Genomic DNA, 24,988 nt, shown 5'->3' with positions numbered 1-24,988 from the left:
TCGTAGGATTAGGAGGGACCGCAAGGGTCATCTAGTCTGAAGCTAGTCCATGGAGAGTTCTATTGTACAGCTTGGTTATCTGTGTAAAAAAATGAAATGTAGAGTCAGATTTTAGTTGGGTTTGTAGTAGTGGGTTTTTTTCATTTGTTTTTGTTTTGGTGGAAGTTGCAGCTTTTTATATACAGTGCAGCTTTCTCAGTCACGCATCTCTGCATCTCTACATATGGAAATATATAATTATTACACCTAATTGCCCTTCCAAGTCCTTCTACTCTGGCCTTTGCCTTTTTCAAAACTGCCCTCTTATCATGTTGACAGTTAGTCCCCTCTTCCCTCCTTAAACCACCTCCTTTAAACCATGCTTCTTCCCTCAAGAATTATCGCTTTTTCTTTAAATCAGTCCAGCTGGTTGTGCAGTGAATTGTTGTGTGAACTGTTTTTTTCTCATTTAGATTTCAATGCCCCGAATCAACACAGTGCTTAAGCTCGTGTTAAAGTGCTTTGTTGAACAGTGATGGATTTAAGTATGCATTTAAAGTGAGAACTCTTCAAGAAAAATCACAAGAATATTTTATTGTGGGAAGTGTTGGCCAGCCTAAATATAGGGGTTGCTATAGCTCCCCCTCTAAAAACTGAGTTGAAAAGCTGATCCTCTGGGGCGCTGAGCACCATTAACTGGTATTGTTTTGGAATTTAGGATGCACAACAGACACTAGTCCTTAGTAACTCAGCCCCATTCTTCACAATATTGCAGAGCATCCTGACTGTGGTCCCAAGGTTGCAAACACTTACGCATGTGCTTAACTTTGCACATGTCATTAATCCCGTTGAAACCATATAATTAAGTGTTTGCAGGTAAGGGGCTTAGGTTTTTTCCCTTCTCTGTGTTCAACGTTTTGATTCTGCAAGGGGTCACAGTATGTTTGCTTGCTGTATTTGGGAAATATTTGCTTTAATCTAAACTGTGTGAAGTGTGCCCAGATACCAAGATGGATTCGTAATAATTGGGTGTGCCTATTGAGTACAATTAGAATATTTGTACAGTGTTAGAGTCTGACCCACAGTTCACATGTGTCATATCATATCAGTCTCCGGGATTGTCTACAGTGCATCATAGTGTGGGCTATGGTATGAATTGCAGTGCGCATCAAAGTGTTACAGTAACTGCCTCATGTGGACACTGCTGGTGCAAACTGAAAGATAACTAGTTCGCATTAATATAGTATAGTTTAAAAGCATTAATGCAAACAAGGTACCTTCCAGTTCACACCAGCAACAGCCAGTTAGATTGCAACACTTTGGTGTGCTCTGCAATTCACACCCCTGTAGTCCATACTGCAGCACAATGCAGACATAACCTCACTGTGTTGAGACCAGCTTAATCTTTTCATAACTCTACAAGAATATTAAAGCAGTAATTAACATACTGCACATACGTTTACAAACACAATGAACTTCCAAGTTGACTTTTCAGTCCATAACTGATTTGTGATGAGATATTGCAGGGATCTCCCAACAAAGTGTCCTTACATGCTGCGGCATGTAGTATGGGAAAGAGTGATAATCTAAACTTCCTGTTGTCAATTTAACTCATCTCCAGTATAATTAGTAAAGAAGTGTTAAATCTCTGTTTAGAGAAGTAGCGTATTTATTATTGAATGTATTCCTTTGAACAGATAAAAGTGGAACCCGTTGTTCCAGCTCCATCACCAGTTATTCCCAGACTGACGCTGAGAGTGGGTGCTGGCCAAGACAAGATGTAAGTACAGAGAAATCGAGTGGAAAGGGGTGCATGCTTATCAGAGATTCATTGCTTACAACTTCCAATAAATCCTGTTTTCATAAAGGAAACTTTAAAAAATATTGGCTGATAAAGGTGTGCATCTGTGAAACCTTCTCCCGATATTACAAAGTATAAATCAAAATACTTGCCATTAAAGAAATCTCACCCAATTTATTTCTTAACCTCTGAACGGAACACCTCAGCATTTCCAAGGAAAGCCCTCTGAATTTCTCCATTATCTGTCCTGCTGCATTCCCCACTAATGTTCTTCTAGGAACATAATCTTAAATCACTGGTCAATTTAGAGTAATGTCCAATCTTCAACGGTAGCCAATGAAAATCTTCATAATCCATACCATACCTCAGGGAGAAATTTCAGAGCCCCAGGCAGTTAGCAGCTTTGTGCATTGAAACATGATGGTTGACATCCCTTTATACATTTTTATCTTAGCTAGTATAAACTGTTGGTAGTGGTTATTCATGTAGGTGTCTAATCCTTTTTAAATCCTGGTTTTGTTCATTAGCTCACTAATTATTATTACTTGTACAGTAATACAAAAGGACCCAATAGTCCTTTTGTGCTGGGTGTTGTACAAACATAAATAAATAAGACAATCCTTGCCCCAAAAAGCATATGATCTAAATAAGGACAAGATGCAACAGGTGGGTGTAGAACACAAGCGGGGAAAGGGGGGGGAAGAAGAGGCATCAAGTTCCAAAGCTATGTATTGTGTGAAAGTATTTCCTTTAATCAGTTTTCAAAATGTATTGCCTTTTAGTTACACAGATTTCTTACATTAAGATATGGTAAATATTCGCGTCCAACAGATCTTCTCCCTACCATTCGTTATTTTATGTACCTCTGACATGTTGCTTCTTCTTTGAATCATTGCCAAACTAGTCTAATCTTTTTTTATCTCTCTTGATGTATGAGCTAAGTTGTATTATTATCAATTATTATTATTACTATTGTATGGCAGTCTTTCCATGCCTCCTGTCATTTTCTTTGTCCTTTACTTGACCTTTTCTGACACATCTGATTTCAGATGGGATATCTAGTACTGAACACAGTATTCAGTGTGTCATCTTACCTGTCATCCATTTACAAAATGGCATTGTGATGGAGAGGTCTATCTCCGAGATGATTGCTGACTCAATGGCGTGGGGGAAAGGAACTAAAAAGCTTTGTCATAGTTCGAAAGAATCGATGGATCCTGGAAGCTTGGGTTAGTCAGAGACCTGCAGTCTGGATGCCTTGTTTAGCGAGGGGCCTACCCAACTTGAAAAATTTGCTCCAGCCCCGAAAGATTCATTTTAACTTGGGAGCTTACCTGTTGCAGTCTTGAAAGACTGAGTTAAGCCTGACAGTGTTTTCCTCTCAACCAGAAAAACCTAGACAAAAGCTTTTTCTAATGCTGGAACGAGGGGTTATGTTAGCTGGGAGCTATATTGTTATGAAGTTGCTGTGGGAATTTTTGTGAATTAAGTACTTTCCGTTCCTATGGGACCTAAAAAGTTATAAATAGTATATTTTTCCCTCTACTTTTAATGCTCCTGAATCTTTTCTGCCTTTTTGCCCTTCATAATGTTCACATGTGTCATATCATTTTATGACAGGTATTATATTTTCAAAATTATTCTCTGTCCCCTTAAGTATGACTTGACTGAGGACAGTTGGACAGAATGTCCCTTTGAAGTCTAACAATGCACTTTCCTTATAGATACAAGGAGGATGCTTTTAGACTCATAGACTTTAAGGTCAGAAGGGACCATCATGATCATCTAGTCTTACCTCCTGCACATTGCAGGCTACGGAACCTCACCCACCCACTCCTTTAAAAGACCCCTAACCTCTGGCTGAACTACTGAAGTCCTCAGATCATTAGGACTTCAAGTTACAGAGAATTCACCATTTACATTAGTTTAAATTGCAAGTGACCCTTTCCCCATGCTGCACAGGAAGGCAAAAAGCCCCAAGGGTCTCTGCCAATCTGATCGGGGGGAAATTCCTTCCCAACCCTGTTTGGGGTACATACAGTATTAGTATTGATAGCTAACCTTGTGAGTAACTATCATTGCTGGTACAAATGTATTTAAAAGCCTGGGCAATTTCCTCATACATATACTAAGTTTAATCAGTCAAGGTTGTTATAGACTGCATGTCCCACCAATGTAAACCACACTAGAGTTTAAGTAAAAAAAAATTTAGCATTGCATCTGCGTTCCACTCACTATTATCCCTTTTCAGTGTCATCAATCTCCCTTCCACAGTACACATGTAAACTCTTTGGGGCATGGGACTGTCTTTTGTTATATATTCTTCCACATTTTAACACAGTGAAGCCCCAGTCCATGACTGGGACTTCTAGGAGTTACTCCAATACAAATAATATCACTTCCCTCCACCTGAACAACAATATTTAACCTTAATTCAGACCATGTTTTTAGTTCTATGTTCAGTCACCTAGTAGCAGAGATTGGACCTGTGGATCTAAAGCCATAAGTCTCTACGGCCTGAGCTAAAACACTCTGCTCTGTTAGCTCAAAGGCTGTAGCAGGCACATCAACCTCTATGTACTCCAGCAACTAGAAGGGGACACCATGAGCCACACTGTGGAAGGGACTTATTTCAGGTTGAGAAGGGGAACTGGTGAGTGATAAGTAGACGAGGTCTTGAATTATTTTAGCTGCTCACTGTCTTGGTTTTTACAGTTTATATTGCTGAGATATATATGCAGTTTAGCACTGTAACAGTTAACAGTTGGTATGTGTTTAAGGGAGTTTTATATAAAATACTGTCTTGAAGGGGTGTAATTTCAGAAAGAGATAGGGCCATAAAGAAATAAGGCGTATGAAGTATGCCACTGGACATGTTGGTTTTTATTAAGATTTTTTTTTTTAAATAATGATGCCTATTCGAGGTCTATGCACCTCAATGTAGTTAATCATATAGTACACACCATTAAATTAAACCTCAGCAGCATTCCACAGGTACTTGGCTAGCCAGCCAGCCAACGATGCCTTTCAGCGTCTCAGAAGAATACTCTCCACTTTCTCCAAAGACCCCAACCACCAAATGTGGGCTATTGTGGAACAAGGGGAAGCATGTTCCATAGTCTTGGAGGCCCCACAGAGAATACCCTGCCAACCACCCCTTCTTTTATAACAAGGGGATGCCTCTTCAGCACCTTTGTTGACCGCATCTTTGACAGTATGTCGCAGGGAGAGAGGCGGTCCCTCAGGTGAGCAGTCCTAGGCATTAACAAACATCCTTAAAGTCTGTCCAGAGGCCAGTGGGCAGCCAGTACAAATCCTGGAGCACTGGTACTGTTTGTTCCCAGCAAGAAGCAGTAAGATGCTATGTTCATTCTGAGACTGAAGGTGCAGAAGGTATAGGCCTGTGGAAGGTGGCACACTAAAACCAGTCCCATCTTAATCCCATCCCGGAGCTCACATACTGAGTGCATGTCTACCCAAATGTTTACAGCATAGCAAGCTGGGGTGTAAATCTACAGCACTGCAGCGAGTTGCTCACTAACTGTCCATGTGGACCCTGCTGATGCACATGCACTCTAGGGAACATTTAGTGCACAACACCAGTGTCCACACGGGTAGTTAGCTGGAGCTAACTGTAGATTTACACCAGCTTGCCGCACAGTAAGTGTTCATGTAGACATGCCCTGAGTGGAGGCACTGCAGTATTAGTCCCCACTGAGGGTGATGGGGTGAGGCCAGGCTCTAATGTAAAGAGAGCTTCTGGCATGGCTGCTGAGTCAACTGCTGGAATAGAAACTCCATGCACAGAACAAGTACAGCAAGACAGCAGCAGTGCAAGCTTTCACTCATGTGCCTTAATCCTGATTTAGAGGCACTACCTGTATGGGTGAGAAGTTAGCTCATTCTCTCTACCGCTTCAGTCCTTAGTCTCTGCTGAGATTGACAGTCAAGGTGCAAGTCAGAGTTAATTGTGACGGTGAATTTTAATTCTTTATATTTCTGTGAATGCTAATATTAGCTGGTCCTAGATATAAAGTGATCTCTGCATTTCATGTTTTGCCTACATAAGCATATGTTGTCAATCCCAAGAATATGGGTCTTCATAGTGTCCTAAATAAGTATAGTGTATAAAGTCAGAGTAGTAGAAATTAAAATGTAGCCATCACTGAAGGATAAATAGAACAGAAGGAAAGACTGCTACACAGTAGGTTTTTGCAAGTGCTTTAACTGCACAATAAAACAAGTGGAAAGTAGATTATAATCAAAACATTTCCATTTTAGTAGTAAACAATTACAGCAATACTTGCATGGATGCCACATTAAAAGAAATTTAGTGGATTCCATTCTAATGCAATTAGAGCTAATTTTGTTCTTTAAATGAATAAAAGGTCAGCTAGTAAATCTAGTTTATCTTGAGTACAGACTTCAATAAATTGTTTTATTTAATTTGCTGTAAAAGATCTTATCCTTAATGGGCCTAGGTCTTATTAGTTTGCTTGGGTTTTAAAATATTTATGACCACCTTTTAGAGATGATTTGAATGATAAGTTGGAAAGTTGTTGTTGTTGTTGTTGTTTTCCTGCAGTGTTATCAAGGCATAAGATCGCTAATTGACTCAGTGTAGGAAGGCATTTAAGATTAGTCATGTAGAGAAAGCTGGTGTGGACCCTTCCTGAATTTAAAATTTCCTGTAATTAGCTGTTTTGTTGAATCATCATGTGGTGGCTTGTTTGTCCATTGTCCAGTTATTTTTTCCCAAACATAATCATATTTCACACCTATGGTGTTTAAGAATGCTAATCTACTGATAATGCATTGGCCTGCCATTTACTGATGCAACGGACATGAACTTCAAATTAACTATGTACTGTAATTCCTGATATTTGTGATAAATTCATTTTATATTTACAACCAAATAAAAAAAACAAAAATACCAAAATCTAGCTTCAGTGCGGGGCTTCTGTGGTTTAGAAGTAAGGCATATATTTTTGTGAAATCACGTCTTTAATCTGTATCTTAAAATGTCAGGCTTCTTACTCCAGGCTTACAGTATTGTATTTTAGCTCTACTTTCAATAGGGGACCTTGATGTTAGTAGTGAGTGGAGGATAGCTGTTTTAGCACTGATTTAACTTGTAATTTGATTTGCCCAGTCTAATTAAATTGCCATTTATCTTGAATTTTTTGAAGTGGGTAGATGTGACTTTTTTTTAGAATATAAATGTGTGTGTATATCATCTAAGGGTATTATTTATTGAACTAAAATCTTAAAAGAATTGATGGATGGAAAGAGGAAATTTTTGTTCCTTGTATTTCGTTGACTTCACTGAAGTTTCATCCCAAATACTGTGGGAGAGACATTCAGTGACCTAGCTAAAATGTGTTGGTGGGCTCATTCCACTGCTTAGCGTAGTGGATAAATGTCAATAACACCAAAACCACTACGATAGTTGGCACTGATTGATACCCCTGGTAGGAAATCTCAATAGAGGCTAAGGACTGAATGGCAGTAGAGACTGAATTATCCATTCACCACTAGATGTAATCTCTCTACGGAGCTGTGGTGACCTAGAAGCATGCTGGTGGAACAAAGAGGGAAAGCCTGTATTCGTATTTTCGAGTCCGTTACTGTTCAGTTTCCATAGCTGTCAGTCCAACACCGTCCATGAGAAGCTCACATAACACACTCACGTTTATGTAAACTGGCACAAATGGCATCTGCCTGAAAAGGCATAGGAATGAGATAGCATGGATGGAAAAACATTCTGGTGAGGAACTACAAGGATCAACAAGTGGAAACCTACTGTGGCTACCTGCAGCACATCTAGATTATTGCAGAAATTATTTTTAAGCAAAGATAGAGGGTTTTTTTTTCCTGTATACCTATTCACTTGTAAATTATTTAAAGTACATATGTAATAGCATATTAATACTGCACTAGAATACCTTCATGTTATATATTTATGTAGCTTTTGTATTTTCATATGGCTTCATCTTTTGTCACGCAGCATACAGACAAGTACCAAAATTACCATAGGCCAAGATTTCCAAAAATGGGGTGTATACAATTAGGCTCCTAAGTGTAAGCCTGACTTACAAAACAGCTGAGCTCACAGGAATTCCCAGTGAAGTCAAAATCTCTAGGAAAAGTTGCACAAAAAGTAGCAGAATTGAGAGAAATCAGAGAACCAAAAGAGAAACCTAGAAATAAGGCTACAGATGTTTTCCCCTCTTGCCTGCATTGGAAGTTCTTGAGAACAGAGACTGTCTCAGTGTAATGCCTTGCTCATTGGGCCCTGATCTCAGTTGAGGCTTCTAGTTTCTACTGTAATACAAACGTTTTTTTTAAATGTGAGGTGCTCAAACATTACAGCGATGGGAGTTGTACAAGTACCTATATATACATAAGAGTTTGCCACAGACTGCAGTGAGACTACAATTTGCCCCATACAATTTTGTACAATACTTACAATTTTTACATGGTATCTTCTTTAATGGAAATTTGTAGGCTGTTTAAGGATGGTGGTTCTCCTTTTAATGATAAATAAGTAAGCCATTGTGAAGGAACTTTTGAACTTGGTGTGCCATTTAGTGGCAAGTTATTCAGACGTTGATAATTTAGATTACTGGCTTCATAGTGTTTGCCCACAATAGCTGAATAATGGGGATCATTAAACTCCCTGTGTAGGTATATCCAAATTGTGTTTGCCTTTAACCTTGGCTCTCTGTGTGGCTGGGGAGGGAAGGATTGGCTCTTTATTGACTTGTCAAGCTTTAGGTTTGCATTACAGGCCAAGCAGCTCATGACCCATTCCATTTATTTCACTGTTTTGTGGTGGGGAAACAGGTAAAGGAATCCTGCTGGAAGCCCCTCCTTCTGCACGTTTTTATGAATGAGTCCAGTGTTTGTAGCAGTTAAGGCACCGTGACCAAATCCTCCAAAAGATGTAATGCAAGCAGCATGGGGCTATTGTGGGACACAGCTGTGGGCGGTGTTGGTTACCCTGTGAGACATTGCTTATTCAACAGAAAGCTCTGGAGGAGAACTTATGGTGGAATTAAATAGGAGGAAAAAAGTGATACTTCAGGGAGAAAAATGTAGAAGGGTAAACCACTGTTTGGAAAATCAGACAATAGAGTCCTGGCAGTGAATGTCTATGTTTATTACAGTACTAATGGGTATCCCAATTATTTTACAATGTATCACTTAGCAGTGAAAGGCTAAATGTTAACAGTGTGATACTAGAATTAACGCTTTGTGTTGCTCAGTCAACTTGTTCTACAAAACCAGAAAGAACATATACTGGTTAAATCAATTCCTGATATAATTAATGGACCACCTGAGAGAGAGGAGGGAGAGAAGTGAAAAACAATCTAATTTCCAGCCAAGTAATAAGTGTAATGTAGGATTTAGGAACTCCAGTGAACTTTACAGTTTTGCTAAGGGTCTGTCTACACTACGGAGACTATACCGGCATAGCTATATCACTGTAGCTATGCAGGCATATCCCCATAGCCTACATTGACAGAAGGAGGTATTCCATCTGTTTAGGAGCACCAATTCCCCAAATGACAGTAGCTACGTCGGCAGAAACATTTTTCACACCCCTTCTAACTTTTAAGAGTAGACCAAGCCTAACTATTTATGTGTGTTCTTCCCTGGAATCGCTACATTTAAATTATAATAAAGAGCTGGAGGACTTCTCCAGTGAGCTAATGCCTTTTTAAATACCAAATGGGTGTGCTCTTTATTGAAGACATTGTCTAGGGTGCGGTTCATATACTCAAAGGAACATTTGGCAAAGGGATAATATATTTGGCCCCAGTCCTGCACTCAAACTCCCATCCGTGGACCCTGGCATCCATATAGAGTCCAGTTGATTTTGTTCTGGCTCCACAAGGGTTTACCTAATTGTAGGATTGGGGCCTTTGTGTGCAAGTATCTATGCTTCTGAAGGTAATAAGACCCCAGTGCCAGAATGGGTATCACATTGTTTTTCCAGTGTGCTTTTAAGCTGACCTAGAATTTTTTTCCCTTGAGCGTGAGAGTTAGTTCAAACCTCAAGCTTAGTCCTAGCCTCTCCTTTAATTACAGAAGCCACCCCACCAATTATTCACCGTGGTTTTGGTAGTTGGAAGGTTCATGCAAAATTATTTTCAGTTTGCACTTGGATCACACTCAGTGATGATTCCAAATGTGAATCCATAAAAGTGTTTGAGTCATTAAAAAACAAACCACTTACTGTATGTGAGATTTTTTGATTTTGCTGTTTGTTGCGCAAGAGTTTAAAATGTGTGTGTTGTGTACCTCAATTAAAAAGGGGAAAAAAACTTCAGGCAGATTTAGGCGCATATCTGCTTCAGCAGCATTGCATGTGGAAATGTGCATACGCAATCTCCCTTTCTGGCAAAACAGAAACTGATCAAATGTACACAACAGAATTGAAGGCAGGTGCTTCTTCATTACACACACACAAAAAAGGCTTGGCTTTACTACAAAATTGATGCGAAAGAAAAGAACTTTGATATCTCAGTTTTTCTCTTAAAGATACCTTTTTTTGTTGTTGTTGTTGTTACCAAACTCTCACTTGTTTCAAAATGAAATTAAAACAAAAATAAGTAGCTTGCATAGAGGCAAAGATTTGAGGTATTATTATTATTATTTAGTGCCTAGGAACCCAGACATGGTCCAGGGCCGTTGTGTTAGGCACTGTACAAACACAGAACAAAAAGGTGATGCCTGCTCCAAAAAGTTTGCAGTCTAAGTAAAGTTGTAAGGCAAGTGGTTCATCTGGTAGCTCAGTATATCATCGGGCAGAAAATCAGGGTTTCGGACAGACCACATCACTCAGTTTTTGCATAGGTGGGAGCCAGTGACAAGGTGGAAATAATATTCATTATTCAAGAGGAGGCCTTTCTGCACCCTGGTCTACATTCCAGACTTATGTCCATATAACTATGTCGCTCAGGCATGCAGAAAATCCATACCCCGAGCGACGCAGTTATATCAACTTAAGCCCTGGTGTAGACCGCGCTATGTTTACAGGAGAGCATCTCTCGTTGACATAGCTACCACCTCTCAGGAAGATGGACTATCTAGGCCAGCAGGACAAGCTCTCCCAGTGACATACGTAGCATCTTCACTAAACACTACAGCAGCGCAGCTGCACTGTAAAGGTAGACAAGCCCTGCACTGCAGTAGGATCACTTTTTGATAGCTGTGGGTACTTAAAGCCCTATCTTGATTCCCACTATAGATGGTGGAGCAGAACTGTTCCCATCCACAAACTTGTAAGATGTTCATCAGCATAGTATCTGGGCATATTTGCTAAAATAAGGGAAAGCAATAGGGATTGGAGTCAGCTGACTTGGGCTCGCAGGGCTTGGGCTACGGAGCTGTTTAGTTGCAGTGTAGATGCCGCACCTTGCGGGGTCCCAAACCTGCACTCCAGCACAAGCTCAAACGTCTGCACCACAATTGAACAGCCTTGTAGTCTGAGCCCCACGAGCCCAAGTCAGCTGATGCAGGCCAGCCGCGGGTGTTTAATTGCAGTGTAGAGATACACGGAGAGAATAGACAAGTGGAACTATTTGCTTATTTGAAAACACTTTTATTCTACAGTTTTTTGTGTCCAAGCTCTCAAAATATAGATGTGCATTTCTCTAGGAAGGAACTTTGTTAGATGTATCTATATATAGGATACTATACAGGTATAGTAAAAGTGGCCCAACTTTCCCTTATAGGCAAGACCTTATGTTCCTAAGTCACTTTGAAAATGGGACTTAAGTTTCTAAGTCGCTAATATTTTTGAAAATATTACCCATAGTTTAGACCGGGCTTTTGGGGGGACAGCATGTTTGAAACCGTACCCTCTATAAAAACAAAGACCATCAGACTGTGATTTCTGACTAGACTATTATACCTCTCAGTACAATGACATTTTTTGTGATTGGTACTTGGAGCAATCTGTGGTTCAAATCATACTTTTAAAAGCCATTTCCTTTTGGTTTGCCCTGTGTTTATACTAATCAGTCAATAGGTCTTTCACCTGTAAGGAACAGATTGAAATCAAATCAATTACTTCTAGAGAGAGGAAATTATTTCACACCTTTGAGTTTTACTCTGCTCCAGATGCAGCATGTTATAACTCGTGATAGTTAGAGCCAATTATAACCTGACCAACCTGCCTTGGCATTAAAAAGCCTGGTAGAACTTGCTCTGCATTTGCAAGATCAACACTTTGATTCTGTGCGCGTGTCTGGTTTGGGAAGTTTAGTTTTGTGATCTGAATGCAGTGATCAGTCCAAAGCAATGATCAAAGTGGGGATTGACCAATCTACCTTTATAAAAGGATTCCACTGTATATTTTAAGTACATTATAGTATTAGAGTTATAAATACGTATATTCCATTCCATTATAAATGCATTATGATATTTTGTAAGAAATATATTTCCTGTTAGCATAAAAGAGAGTTGAAAGGCTATTTAAATTTGCGGTAAAACCAGCTGTACTACAGAGTCTCTACAATAATTCTGCTTTCTTTGGGGAAGGGAGTGGTAATAGTTTTTATTTTATATTTATGTGATTGATGTAGACTCCCATTACCACATCTAGTCAAAGGGTTTTCTCACACTTCTTAATTCTGGGGCAGCCATTTGCATAAGACCTTTAACAATTGATATTTATCTTTCAATATAGAAAATAATTGTGATGACATGTTGCCAGGAGAGCAGCCCACAGAGAAACATAACTCTGATCTCAAGGCTCTAGGCATTTTTTGTTCACTTGGCTGATGTTAGTTTTTGTCTGAGTCCCGCTAAGAATCATTTAAGTCATTTAATCCTGCCCCAGTTTTGTGGGAGTAAGTGAAACTAAGGATACATTTTAGTTTACTAAGTCCTACTTTATTTGGAATTATGTGGTAAACATGTTAAAGTGAAATATTATCTTCTTCCAAATTATGATGGCCTAATGTGTGATCTAGTGTCTAAGAGCACAGAACTGACTACCAGGAGGACTGGCTTTGATTCCGGCCTGTGCCGCTAATTTGCTGTGTGACCCTAGGCAAACCTCTTCCTCACCGTTAAAATGGGGCTGATAATTCTTTCCCTCATTCATAAAGTGTTTTGAGATCTTTGTGTTCATGTTTCTATATAAGTCTGAAGTAATATTAATTATTAGGTCTTGGGGCTGCCATTTTACCCTGGGTCCTCCCTACCTACATATTGCCACTTATGCAGCCCCTGTCTTCATATAGGAGGACAAGGATCTCCACCCTATCTGAAATTACCTTATGATCTCTTCAAGTGGCATAAGCCTAAATGATTAATTTCTCTTCTGCCTCTGAACTTCATTAGCCCAAGGGAGTGGTAAGCCCTAGTGTGCTTCAGAATGCAGCTCTCCGTTGTAATACCTGGGCACTTGTGCCAAGACAAATAGGCCAGTCTTGTACTATGTACGTGTTCTAATGGCACACTTCAAACAAAGAAGTAAATTGATTAATATTTGGCACTCATCAGTGAATATTTTAAGTTGTGTTGGTTTGTTCCTCACATACCCATGTACTGAGTTTCTGCAGTATTATTATTACTTAGTTTTGTTATAGGCGTTCCTACAGCCCCATTCAGAGTCATGGCCTGGCTTTGTGTACACTAGGGAACTACATTGTTTGGAAACATGTGAGCTAACTCAATGTTAAGTAAGGCTGACCATGACCAGCTCACGCATTTATTAAAAGTTGCTAAACTCTGTCTGTGCTAGGTGCAAAGCTGTGTTCATGTTAGCTCACACATTTTCAAATGCAACCTATTTTCTTGTCTGGACTAGCCATAGGCTGAGGCCAAAGACAGAACTTTCTCCAGGGGTGGTATGAGACTGTGGAATGAACTCCCCCAAGACCTAAGAACCATCACAACAACCTCACCACTTTCCACTCCAAGTGTAAGGTGAATTTCTTTGACCTTGCCTTCTCTAATATAAACACATAGCAACAGATATATTTATAATAATAATAATAAAAACCTTATCAAAATAAGACGCTCCACTGCATGTGCTTCTCCCTTAAGGGAGAGATGAGAGAACAAACAACAGAGGACAGATGTGCAGTCACACTGCTAATGCACTCCTGGAGGAGTCTTAGATACTATGTTGATGAGCCTTGTATAAAAACTTATATAGAACAGATGAGAGCAAAGGTGGTGCCCTGAAGGGCTTGTAATAGGACCGTAAAAAAAGACCTACAAAAGGAAGGATAAAGATGTTCCACTGGACTATCCAAAGGACTTTTGCTTGTGCCAATAATTTATCTTCCGCGTTGGTTTGCCTTTTGTCTCTCATCTCATTTTTATTATTGTCAGGTTGTTTACATCGGAAATGCAGTCATGAGGCTGAAGCTGTAAACAGTGTTACTGATGCTGGAGGAATTAATCCCACGTCATTACCCCATTGCTAGTTTTCTAATGTTTCTCCTCTTTGGTTGTCTTCTTTTTATTTCCTCTCACGTTTAGGCCTTGACAGGCAGAAATAGAATCATAGAATATCAGGGTTGGAAGAGACCTCAGGAGGTCATCTAGTCCAATCCCCTGCTCAAAGCAGGTTCAATACCAACTAACTCATCCCAGCCACGGCTTTGTCAAGCCAGGCCTTAAAAACCTCTAAGGTTGGAAATTCCACCACCTCCCTAGGGAACCCATTCCAGTGCTTCACCACCCTCCTAGTGAAATAGTGTTTCCTAATATCCAATCTAGACTTCCCCCCACTGCAACTTGAGACCCTTACTCCTTGTTCTGTCCTCTGCCACCACTGAGAACAGCCTCTTTGGAACCCTCCTTCAGGTAGTTGAAGGCTGCTATCAAATCCCCCTCACTCTTCTCTTCTGCAGACTAAATAACCCCAGTTCCCTGAGACTCTCCTCGTAAGTCATGTGCCCCAGCCCCCTAATCATTTTTTTTGCCCTCCGCTGGACTCTCTCCAATTTGTCCACATCCCTTCTGTAGTGGGGGGACCAAAACTGGACACAGTACTCCAGGTGTGGCCTCACTAGTGCTGAATAGAGGGGAATAATCACTTCCCTTGATCTGCTGGCAATGCTCCTCCTAATACAGTCCAATATGCCATTGGCCTTCTTGGCAACAAGGGCACACTGCTGACTCATATCAAGCTTCTGGTCCACTGTAATTCCCCAGGTCCGTTTCTGCAGAACTGCTGCTTAGCCAGTCAGTCCCCAGCCTGTAGCGGTGCATGGGATTCTTCCTTCCTAAGTGCAGGACTCTGCACTTGTCCTTGTTGAACCTTGTTGAATGGTAATATAGTTGGTATGGTGATTAATTATATCAAAACTTGTTTTGTGAGCTATATATATTTTTACTATGATTCTTGTCATGGTCCTAAGTTAGGAGTGCAAATAGGCTATCTCAATAGAAGTACAATACATCTTTTTATTTTAATACCTCAGCATAGCATTAAATATTTTACAGTTTCAAATCTTTTGTACAATTTAACTTAGATTATGTGCTGAATGCAGACATGGCCCCAGTCCTAGCCACACTGCATTTTGAGTATCACAGGAGAATAGCTGCAGTGTACTCTTCGGGCATTCTTGTCAACAGGAATCAGTTGTGACATTAAAGAATGCTTTATCCCCTTTTAATGAAAATCTTTAAGTGTAGGATGGTAAGTATTTTTTAACAACTTATTTCCTAGAAAGAGATATTTTCTTGCTACTTTTTGTCTCTGTTTGTGCTGGTGATCAGGTGATGATCTATCATAATTTCCTATCACTATTACTGTGGAAATTAGAGCGGGAGTTGCTCCCCCGGATGAGTTTGAGGCTCTACTCAGCTCTGACTCGTCTGCATTTTTGTTGAACTTGTAAGTCCGTTGATGTCAATGACAAAACTCCCCTTGACTTTCAATAGGGCCAGAATTTCACCGTTTGTCTCTTGTCTCCAGCCACTGCCCTGCTCTGATTCTACTTCCCTTTATGTGACCCTCTTGTATTCACTCACAAGCATCTCCATTCCATTTTCCTTGCTTCCATCTATACCTGAAATGCTCACCTTGATCCTGTATGCCATGTGACTTCCTTTATTCAAAACCTACTTCTTTGCACAGTCTCTCCAACAGTGGCCCACATTCCCAAACTAACTTGGCAAAGTAAAAATTAATTAAATGTTCCAACAAGATGTGCCCTTGTGAAAACAAGCAGTCTTGTAACCCTTTTTTGCGTGAACCACCCCCTCTCTTTCATGATACCATCTTTCTGTTTCAACATTACTTTGTTTCTAACGTAGGTTGTAAGATTCTTACAGCAGCAACCTTGTCTTTAGTCTTTCTGTAAAGTGCCGTGCACTCCAAGTTTTACTTAATAATAATCAGATTATCTACTCCATCCTCCTGCCTCTGCATGATTGTTGTCTAGTGTATATTTATTAGAGCCACATCCTGTCTACTACTTCAACTACTAAAGAAGGTAGCAGTTAATGCTAGCTGCTAATAATATTGTCTGTCTCTCATTTGTTTATCTTGACTAAAACCACCACTCATTCTATAAACATTTGAAGAAAGAAGTAACAAATTTTCAAATATTTGTAGAACCTCTAAGGTAGACTCCTAGAGAATGGTATTGCCCCCTCAGCTTGAAGATTAAAATCAGTGCTGCCCACAGCTGAGTAACTTCCCTTTCTAATATTTCCCACTAACTGGGAATCTCAATTTCTGTAGCGAGTTTAGTTTCTGTAAAGCCATAGAGAGTATTTATATACAGTGAGCTATAGAGCAGTTGTGGCTGTGTCATGCACTGGAGTTCAATTTGTAATGGCTATTTCAACCTGTTTGATAGGGAGCGATGTGCAATGAAAACTGTTCTAATGCTGTGTGGAAGCAACCTTTTTGCTTTCTGAAAGGCAAAGTGAATTGTCCATTTTGTATTTTCTTATATTTAGCCAATAACATTTTACTGTTTTACATCAACTCTTCTGTGTCTGTCTTTTTGTCTGGCAGAGTCATCAGCAAAGTGGTGTCAGCCCCAGAGGCTAAACCATCTACTCCTGTAAGTCGGCCCAAAACACCACCACCCGTGCCATCCCCAGTACCAGCTCCTGTCCTGGTGACCCCTCCTCCTGCTCCAGCTCCTCCTCCTCCACAAGCTACCATCTCGCCTGCTCTAATTCCACCATCTTCTCCTGCGGTCTCTGCGGCAGGAGGCTCCAAAGCACCAGTCAGAAGTGTGGTGACAGAGACTGTCAGTACCTACGTGGTATGTGATATACTTCAGTGTGTGTCTTTATGCTATTGAGATCAATCTTTTGAGAATTCTTCTTCATGGTGACTTTTCATTTTCAAAGTAAAGGTGCCGTGCCAATACAGTGTCATGTGTTAGTCACATGTATACAGCCCCTTCTCTACATGCACCTATTTTCAGGGGTTGATAACTTATTCAAAAAATTGCTTGTACATAAATGTCTTATGCTTATTCTCAGCCAACGGTTGTCTTTCTTCTGGAAAGTCTACTACAGTTCCATTTGGGTATTTTCTAGTTGTCTGAGCATGAATATTTTTCTCCTTGAGATCTTTCAGATTCTTTTGTAATGCTTGCCATAGATGTAGCCTTCAATGAGGAAAAGAACCCCTCACATAGGAAAAGTTTAGAATTAGCACTTAGCAGTAATTTCCAATTTGTGCAGTACGCTATTATTTACTAATTTTTTTTATCAGTGTACCAAGGTTGCAGATACTTGTGCAACTCTGAAGCACTGCACGCTTCCTGCATACAGCTTGTAGCCAATCCACCATGTGCTGTGAGCTTGCCATATCTCAGGTGGGGTTAAAACTTGGATGTGCCTTAGAGTGTTCCCATTACAATCAGAAAAATTTTAATAATTGGCAACTGCTTAAGAACATTTTACTAGATGCTCAAAAGCCACTATCAAGAAAGAATGTTAAAAAACTAGCCTGGCTTAGGGGGTAGTGAAATCAGATATTAAAAAATATTTATATAACAAATGGAAGAAATGAAAAGTTGATAGTAATGAATATAAATCAGAAGCTAGGAATTGTAGAAAATTTATAAGGGAAGCAAAAGGACTCAAGGAAAAAACAATGGCCAGGAACAAAAGAAATCCTAACAATGGTAATGGTCCATTAATAGATGGAAATGGCAGAATTGTAAATAATAATGCAGAAAAGGCAGAGGTGTTGAATAAATATTTCTGTTCTCTGTTTGGGAAAAGCCAGATAGTGTAGTCATATCAGATGATGAAATACTTTCCATTGCAACAGTAACTAAGGAGGATGTTAAACGGAGCTACTAAAGTTAAATATTTTGAAATCAGCAGGTCCAGATAACTTGTATTCAAGAATTTTAAAGAGCTGGCCAAGGAGCCATTCCTGTTAATGTTGATTTTCAGTAAAGTCCTGGAACACTGGGGAAATTCCAGAAGACTGTAAGAAGCAAAATAATGGAACAGCTGATACGTGACTCAGTTTAATAAAGAAGTAAAAAAGGATGAGGATAATATGATTAATGCCAGTCAACATACTCTTGTGGGAAATGGATCTTGTCAAACTAATTTGATATCTTTTATGATGAGATTACAGACTTGGTTGATAAAGGTAATAGTTCTGATGTAACATACACAGACTTCTGTATAGCGTTTGACTTGGTATTGCATGACATTTTGATTAAGAAACTAAAACGATGCAAAATGACACACATTAAATGGATTCAAAAATAGCTAATTGATAGGTCTCAAAATGTAATTGTAAACAGAGAATCATTAAGTGGGCATGTTTCTAGTGAGGTCCCGCAGGGATCGGTTCTTGGCTATACACTATTGCAGTGGTTTTCAAACTGCAGGTCGCAACCCAGTACTTGGTTGCGGAATGTAAGGCACTAGGTCGCGGTGGCTCTGGTCGGCACCGCCGACTGGGTCATTAAAAGTCCCATTGGTGGTGCTGCCCGGCTAAGGCAGGCTAGTCCCTACCTGCTCTGACACCGCACTGCGCCCCGGAAGCAGCCAGCAGCAGGTCCGGCTCCTAGGCGGGGGGGCCATGGGCTCTGACCAATGAGAGCTGTGGGTAGGGGGTGGTGCTTGCAGCCAAGAGCCACGTGGAGCCACTTGCACGCCTCCGCCTAGGAGCCGGACCTGCTGCTGGCTGCTTCTGGGGTGCAGTGCGGTCCGTGGTGCCAGAACAGGCAGGAAGTCTGCCTGAGCACCCCTGCTGCGCCGCTGACCGGGAGCTGCCTGAGGTAAGCCCGTGCCCCAATCCTCTGCCCCAGCCCAGAGCCTCCCCAAACCCAGAGCCCCCTCCTGCACCCCAAGCCCCTCATCCCTGGCGCCACCCCAGAACCTGCATCCCCCAGCCCAGAGCCCTGACCCCCCTCCTGCACCCTGACCCCCTGCCCTAGCCATAAGCCCGCCCCATACCCTGAACCCCTTATTCCTGGCTCCACCCCGCAGCCCTCACCCCTTCACTCCAACCCTCTGCCCCCAGCCCTGAGCCCTTCACACACCCCAAACCCCTCATCCCCAGCTCCACCGGGTCACGGGCATGAACAATTTTCTTCAACTGGGTCCCCAGAAAAAAAGTTTGAAAACCACTGCACTGCTGATCACTTTTATCAATGACCTGGAAGAAAACATAAAATCATTACTAATAAAATTTGCAGATGAGACAGATTGGGGGAGTTGTAAATAATGAAGAGGACAGGTTACTGATACTGCGTGATCTGGATCACATAGTAAGCTGGACACAAGCAAGCAAGCAATACGTGTTTTAATACAGCCAAATATAAAGTCATATATCTAGGAACAAAGAGTGTAGGTCGAACTTACATGATGGAGGACTCTATCGTGGGAAGCAGTGACTCTGAAAAGGACTTGGAGTCATGGTGAATAATCTGCTGAACATAAGAACCCAGTGCAATGCTGTGGCTAAAAGAGCTAAAGTGATCCTTGAATGTATAAATGGGAATATCAGGTAGGAGTAGGGAGATTATATTACCTCTGTATTAGGCTACTGGAATAGCGTGTCCAGTTCTGGTGTCCACAGTTCAAGAAAGATGTTGATAATTGGAGAGGGTTCAGAGAAGAGCCAGGAGAATGATTAAAGGATTAGACAACAAACTTTATAGTGCAAGACTCAAGGGGATTAATCTGTTCAATTTAACAAAGAGGAGGTTGATCACAATCTATAAGTACCTATATGGACATGATAATAGAGGACTCTTCAATGTAGCAGACAAAAATATGACAAGATCCAGTGGATAGAGGTTGACGATAGACAAATTCAGACTAGAAATAAGGTACAAATTATTAACAGTGAGAGTATTTAACCATTGGAATAATTTATCAACGGTTGTGGTGCTTTCTCCATCACTGGCAATTTTTAAATCAATATTGGATGTTTTCCTAAAAGGTGTGCCCTAGTTCAACCAGAAATTAAATCAGAGAAATCTTATGGCCTGTATTATACAGGAGGTCAGCCTAGGTGATTGCAATGGTGATTCGTATAAGAAAACAGTGAACTTCCCAGATTAGACACCTACAAAGAATTAGTGCCTATCTTGGAAGGGCAGTGCTAATTTTGCTAGGCATTTTATTGCCAAGAATGGTCAGGACAGGTTATAATTGGTTGTAATCTTCACTACCGTAGGTCGTAGCATTGTTTGTTTGCAGCCGAGTGACAGTGTGTGATTATTCTTAGCTTTGATTCCTTCAGAGAAAATATTTTGTGTGACCCTAACATCCAAAAGTCCAAACTGTCAGTTTACATGAGGAGCAAACATTTTTGCGCAAACACGAAATGACTTTGCAGAGTAAGATTTGATACGTAGATCTGAATGATCATTACAATCCAAGATCATCTCCCAATTCAATACAAACCCAATTCCATCTCCCTGTCAATGTAGAATAGTGCCCTGCATCATATTTTCCTGTGCTTATTGCAATCTAGTTTTGAATGAAAAAAAACTACAGGCCTTTCCAAGAAGCTAAGAGATGTCAGTCATGAATTATAAACTGAATGCAGTCCTTGTGCTTTTTCACTGATTTCCTTGGATGGTGATCTACAGACCAAAATGTGTTTAGTTTTTCTTTTTAATACCCTTTATTGTTTTTAACCTTACTTTTAATGTCATCCTTATAAGCCTCTCACAGGTAGCAAGAAAAGTTATTCTCTGTACTATACAGGATATATGACCATGTGTTCTAGGAAATATTGAAAGCAAAATACATGAAACCCTGTTCTAAATACTTTTAAGTCACAGAAGTGGTTAAATCAGTGTAGATCCTCTGACAGTTGTGAACGTTTAGATTTTACCAAACAATACAAAAGACCTATTTAATGAAACAATCTTGAAATTTAAAAATTGTAATGTGGTTTAAACTGGAAATAATACCCCCCCAAAATCCATCATAAGGTATTGAATGAGATGAATTTAGTAAGCAATTGCTTAATATTGTAAATGATCTGCCTCTCTCATTGCATTTACCCTTTAGTAAATTGTACTGTGACATCAATGTCATAAAAGGAATGGAAAGTTACTCAGTAACAACTTTTTTATATCCTTGATCTTATCAGGTAGTTGAGTTTGGCTAATAAGTAATAAGGCAGTATATGCATGTTGCACTGTATTTATTACATACATGTAAGACTATTATCTTATTCAAGGGGCTACCATTGTTCTATCCATAAGCAGTGTAAAATTAAAAAAGAAATCAGTCCCCAGATCACTGGGAGGGTATCAGCAACTAAGAATCTGTACTGTTAAACCATGGTGATTGCTATTCTCTTGGGTCAAGTGGTTTAACTGGCTTTACTGGTTTACAGAGCAGTGTAAAACAGTGTTTGTTTTTACCATCTGAATCCAGTATAGCAAAATCAATTAGAATGATATTGCCAAGCACTTGTGGTTAGAGTATTCTTAGGTATACTTTCCAGGAGTAGAGTGAACATTAGATAGCTTTGACTGATAAACAGGAAATGTAACTTTGAGAAAATCAGGTATGTTTGCTTACTTGACATTAAAAAGAATCAACTTTTTCTTCCCTTTTTATACCAGATCCGAGATGAATGGGGTAACCAGATCTGGATCTGTCCTGGCTGCAACAAAGCTGATGATGGCAGTCCAATGATAGGCTGTGATGACTGTGATGATTGGTATCACTGGTAGGTTGTTGTATCCTCTTCTTCTGTGCCATTTTTTCACACCTTGCTGCTGTCCTAGAAACCACGTGGTTATTCACAAAAAGCTAGAATACTATTTGGACAGTTCCTTTTTATTTAAACTAGTAATTCGGAAGATTTTACTTTTATCTTTGTTACTTTGGAAGTTTGCAAAAGTAAATTTTAAGTTGCAAGGGTGCCCATGTTTCTTCGTTTGTTTCCATTAGAACTTATAGGAAAATATTCTGCTAAAACCAATAATAATAGTTTTGAAACTATTATTACATCAGATACTGGTACGTACTCTAAGAACAACAGGACTGTAAACACCATGAACATAGCTATAAAGTTTCAAGTTATGGGCTCATTATATGAAAAAAAAAAAAAAACATTTTGAAGCACATTCTCTTTTTTAAAAAAAGTGAATCACTTTCTAGGTATTTTTTTCAGACAGCTAAACAAAATCGAAAGGCTTTTCCACAAATAATTTAAATGATGATGTGGCATTGTTTTAAATCTGGGTATTACACCCAAAAGCAGTAGACTTCTCATATTATTTTACAAAAAAAACAAACCATTTCTTATATAAGTGGCAGTCTAAGAAATTCATTGTTTCAAAACAAGAGGGTTTAAATTTCCAATCTGTGGGGTTTGGGGCTAAAAAATGTAGTCAGATTCTGTTTCCCCTCTGAAAAGTTCATCCTGTTTGGATAAGAAAGAAAAGTAACACGTTGATTTACTGAGACCTTGTGGGTTTTTTGTCAAATTTATAGGCTTTGTGTTGGAATTACGGCTGCACCCCCAGAAGAAATGCAATGGTTCTGTTCTAAGTGTGCCAGCAAAAAGAAAGATAAAAAACATAAGAAGCGGAAGCACAGAGCCCACTGAAGTCTTCGCAGTGGATTTAAGTCGTACAGTCACTTCAGCACTTCTGCCCTGACTCCGTGGCAGACGGCTCCGTTGTGCTTCTGCCTCATCATCCGTCATCAGGTTTTATGGATTGACTCCTGAATGAATCAGGAACAAAAATACACTGTCCACTCTAGACTGTTGTTTTTTCCAAACTATGTGGGCCCCAGTGGTTTAGATTTTAGTATGTTCTGTCACTGGCTTTCACTTACTGAAGGAAACTCACATAGAGTGATACCGAGGGTTAAATAGTTAACGATACAGCTCCTGCTCTTGCAGATCGGCAGCAACAATGACAAATGTTGTAAATAAAGATATCTCCTCTGTCCTTTTTGATTTGTTTTTATTCTCTCCTGAGCCTTTGCATTAAGGTGTTAAAAGAGAGGACAAACATGTAAATTGCAGTAACTGTAATCTAAGGAGACCTACTGGAATGATTTCTGTAGTCAGAATACAGTTTTCAAAGCTCTATCCCTGCATAGCCAGATAAGCATAACATGAAAATAAAAAAAGTGGGCTGGTAAATATTTTTGTGATAAGAATATATGAAGCTTTTTTCCTTGATTTTTAGTACTAACATAAAATAAACATGTTCAAGCTTTTGTGAAATATCTTCTATTTTTTAAAAGAAAGTTTCTATTGTGTCAGGGTTTTTTTTTTCTTCCATGTGAATTGTTTTCAGTGGACCTGTAATATATTTTATACTTTTTGTTTTTAGTTATTGTCAGTGTACCTTTTCATTGCTTGTATATTTCATCAGCATGTAAAAACACTTCTCATTAAAAGATGTTCTCTCGTGTAAATACCTGATATTTATAAAGTTTGGGTTTTTGTTTTTGTTTTTTTAAGGTTTATCGGTTTGGGGTTTTTTGAGTGTCTAATCCTAGCAGGTATGAAAATTCTATTTGATTTATGGCCATTACTGTGGCTTCAAAGGATTGTGATAGACCCACCCCAAAAGGAGCTTTCCAGGTGGCCCACTAATGAAACCAACCAACATTCTGCTTAAGGCCCTGATTAAGGAAGGTACTTAAGGATACGTGTAACTCTATGGCCTGGTCTACACTGTGTGGGTGGGGGGGTGAATCGACCTAAGATACGCAACTTCAGCTACGAGAATAGCATAGCTGAAGTCGACATATCTTAGGTCGACTTTCCTCACGGCGCGGGGTCGACTGCCGCCGCTCCCCCATTGACTCCACTTCCGCCTTTCGCCGTGGTGGAGTACAGGAATCGACGACAGAGCGATCGGGGTAGTGTAGACGTACCCTAAGAAGGGAGTAATCCCAGTGCATGGAATGGAACTGTTCTTATGCATAGTGAGACAGGTACTGAAGTGCCTTTCTCAATCGGGACCTAAGGCAATGGGCTCTAGCAGTTTTAATGGTAACAACTGAGTTTTAATTTGTAGCTGGAGCTGATCCTTTTATTTGCAAGTGTTTGTGTGTTTGTCAAAATGATTGCGCTTGCATTTAGAAAAAGGAAGTGTCGTTCGTATTCCATAAAGACTAGAAAGCGTACTATGCCATTTTGTGTTTGTTGTGATGTTTTCTTTTAGTGTATCTTTTAATCAGTATTACCTTGCAAAGACAAATAAAGTATGCTATGGAAATGTATGTTTTATTCTCCATTTTAAACAAAGGAATAATTCTCTAGAATGCCACAAAAATGTGACAGTATTAGATATTTTAGTACAGTGTGTCTGAGAGGTAAATCAAGTATATAGCATTAGATTTTAAGTATCATGCCTTATGTTTCAAAAGCTATAGGGTAAATCCAGCCTTCATTATTTAATTTTGGGGTGCTCCTACTTTGAACTGTACAGTAATAAGCATCTTGAGTTTTAGAATGCAAACATTTAACCTGTTGCACAGATATTACGAATTACTTTTTTAAAATGCTATCTAAATTGATATTAATGAGAATGAATTAGTCATGTTTTTTAACACATCTTGTCTAGTTAAAGAAATTAGGTTTTCCTGATATGACTGTTAAATTGCAAATCAGTGGAGATATGGATGAAATTGGTTTATTAAAAGTGCACTGTTACCTTCTTTGTTCAATGCCACCTCATTTATATTCTATCCCTAATTACCAGTCAACACATTAGCCAAGACTGTTCTTGGTTTTAA

At 39.7% G+C, this 24,988-nt stretch overlaps 1 protein-coding gene across 2 annotated transcripts in view; it reads left to right on the top strand.

Annotated features, from left to right (window-relative positions):
* The window catches only part of TAF3 (TATA-box binding protein associated factor 3), a 137,191-nt gene extending 113,801 nt beyond the window's left edge, over window positions 1-23,390 (top strand). The window contains exons 4-7 of one of the 2 annotated variants that reach the window (XM_074942670.1): window positions 1,677-1,759; window positions 16,782-17,037; window positions 21,844-21,950; window positions 22,721-23,390. In XM_074942670.1, the coding sequence (XP_074798771.1) occupies window positions 1,677-1,759; window positions 16,782-17,037; window positions 21,844-21,950; window positions 22,721-22,835 (561 nt within the window). In that variant the 3' untranslated portion in view covers window positions 22,836-23,390. The remainder of the gene's footprint in view (window positions 1-1,676; window positions 1,760-16,781; window positions 17,038-21,843; window positions 21,951-22,720) is intronic. The other variant, XM_074942669.1, reaches the window with a different exon arrangement.
* The last annotated feature ends 1,598 nt before the right edge of the window (window positions 23,391-24,988 follow it).

The sequence above is a fragment of the Natator depressus genome, chromosome 1, assembly GCF_965152275.1.
Source record: "Natator depressus isolate rNatDep1 chromosome 1, rNatDep2.hap1, whole genome shotgun sequence".
In the NCBI taxonomy this organism is placed as follows: domain Eukaryota; kingdom Metazoa; phylum Chordata; order Testudines; family Cheloniidae; genus Natator; species Natator depressus.
The sequence above is the reverse complement of the archived record's forward strand: the minus strand, read 5'-3'. Positions and strand labels throughout refer to the sequence as shown.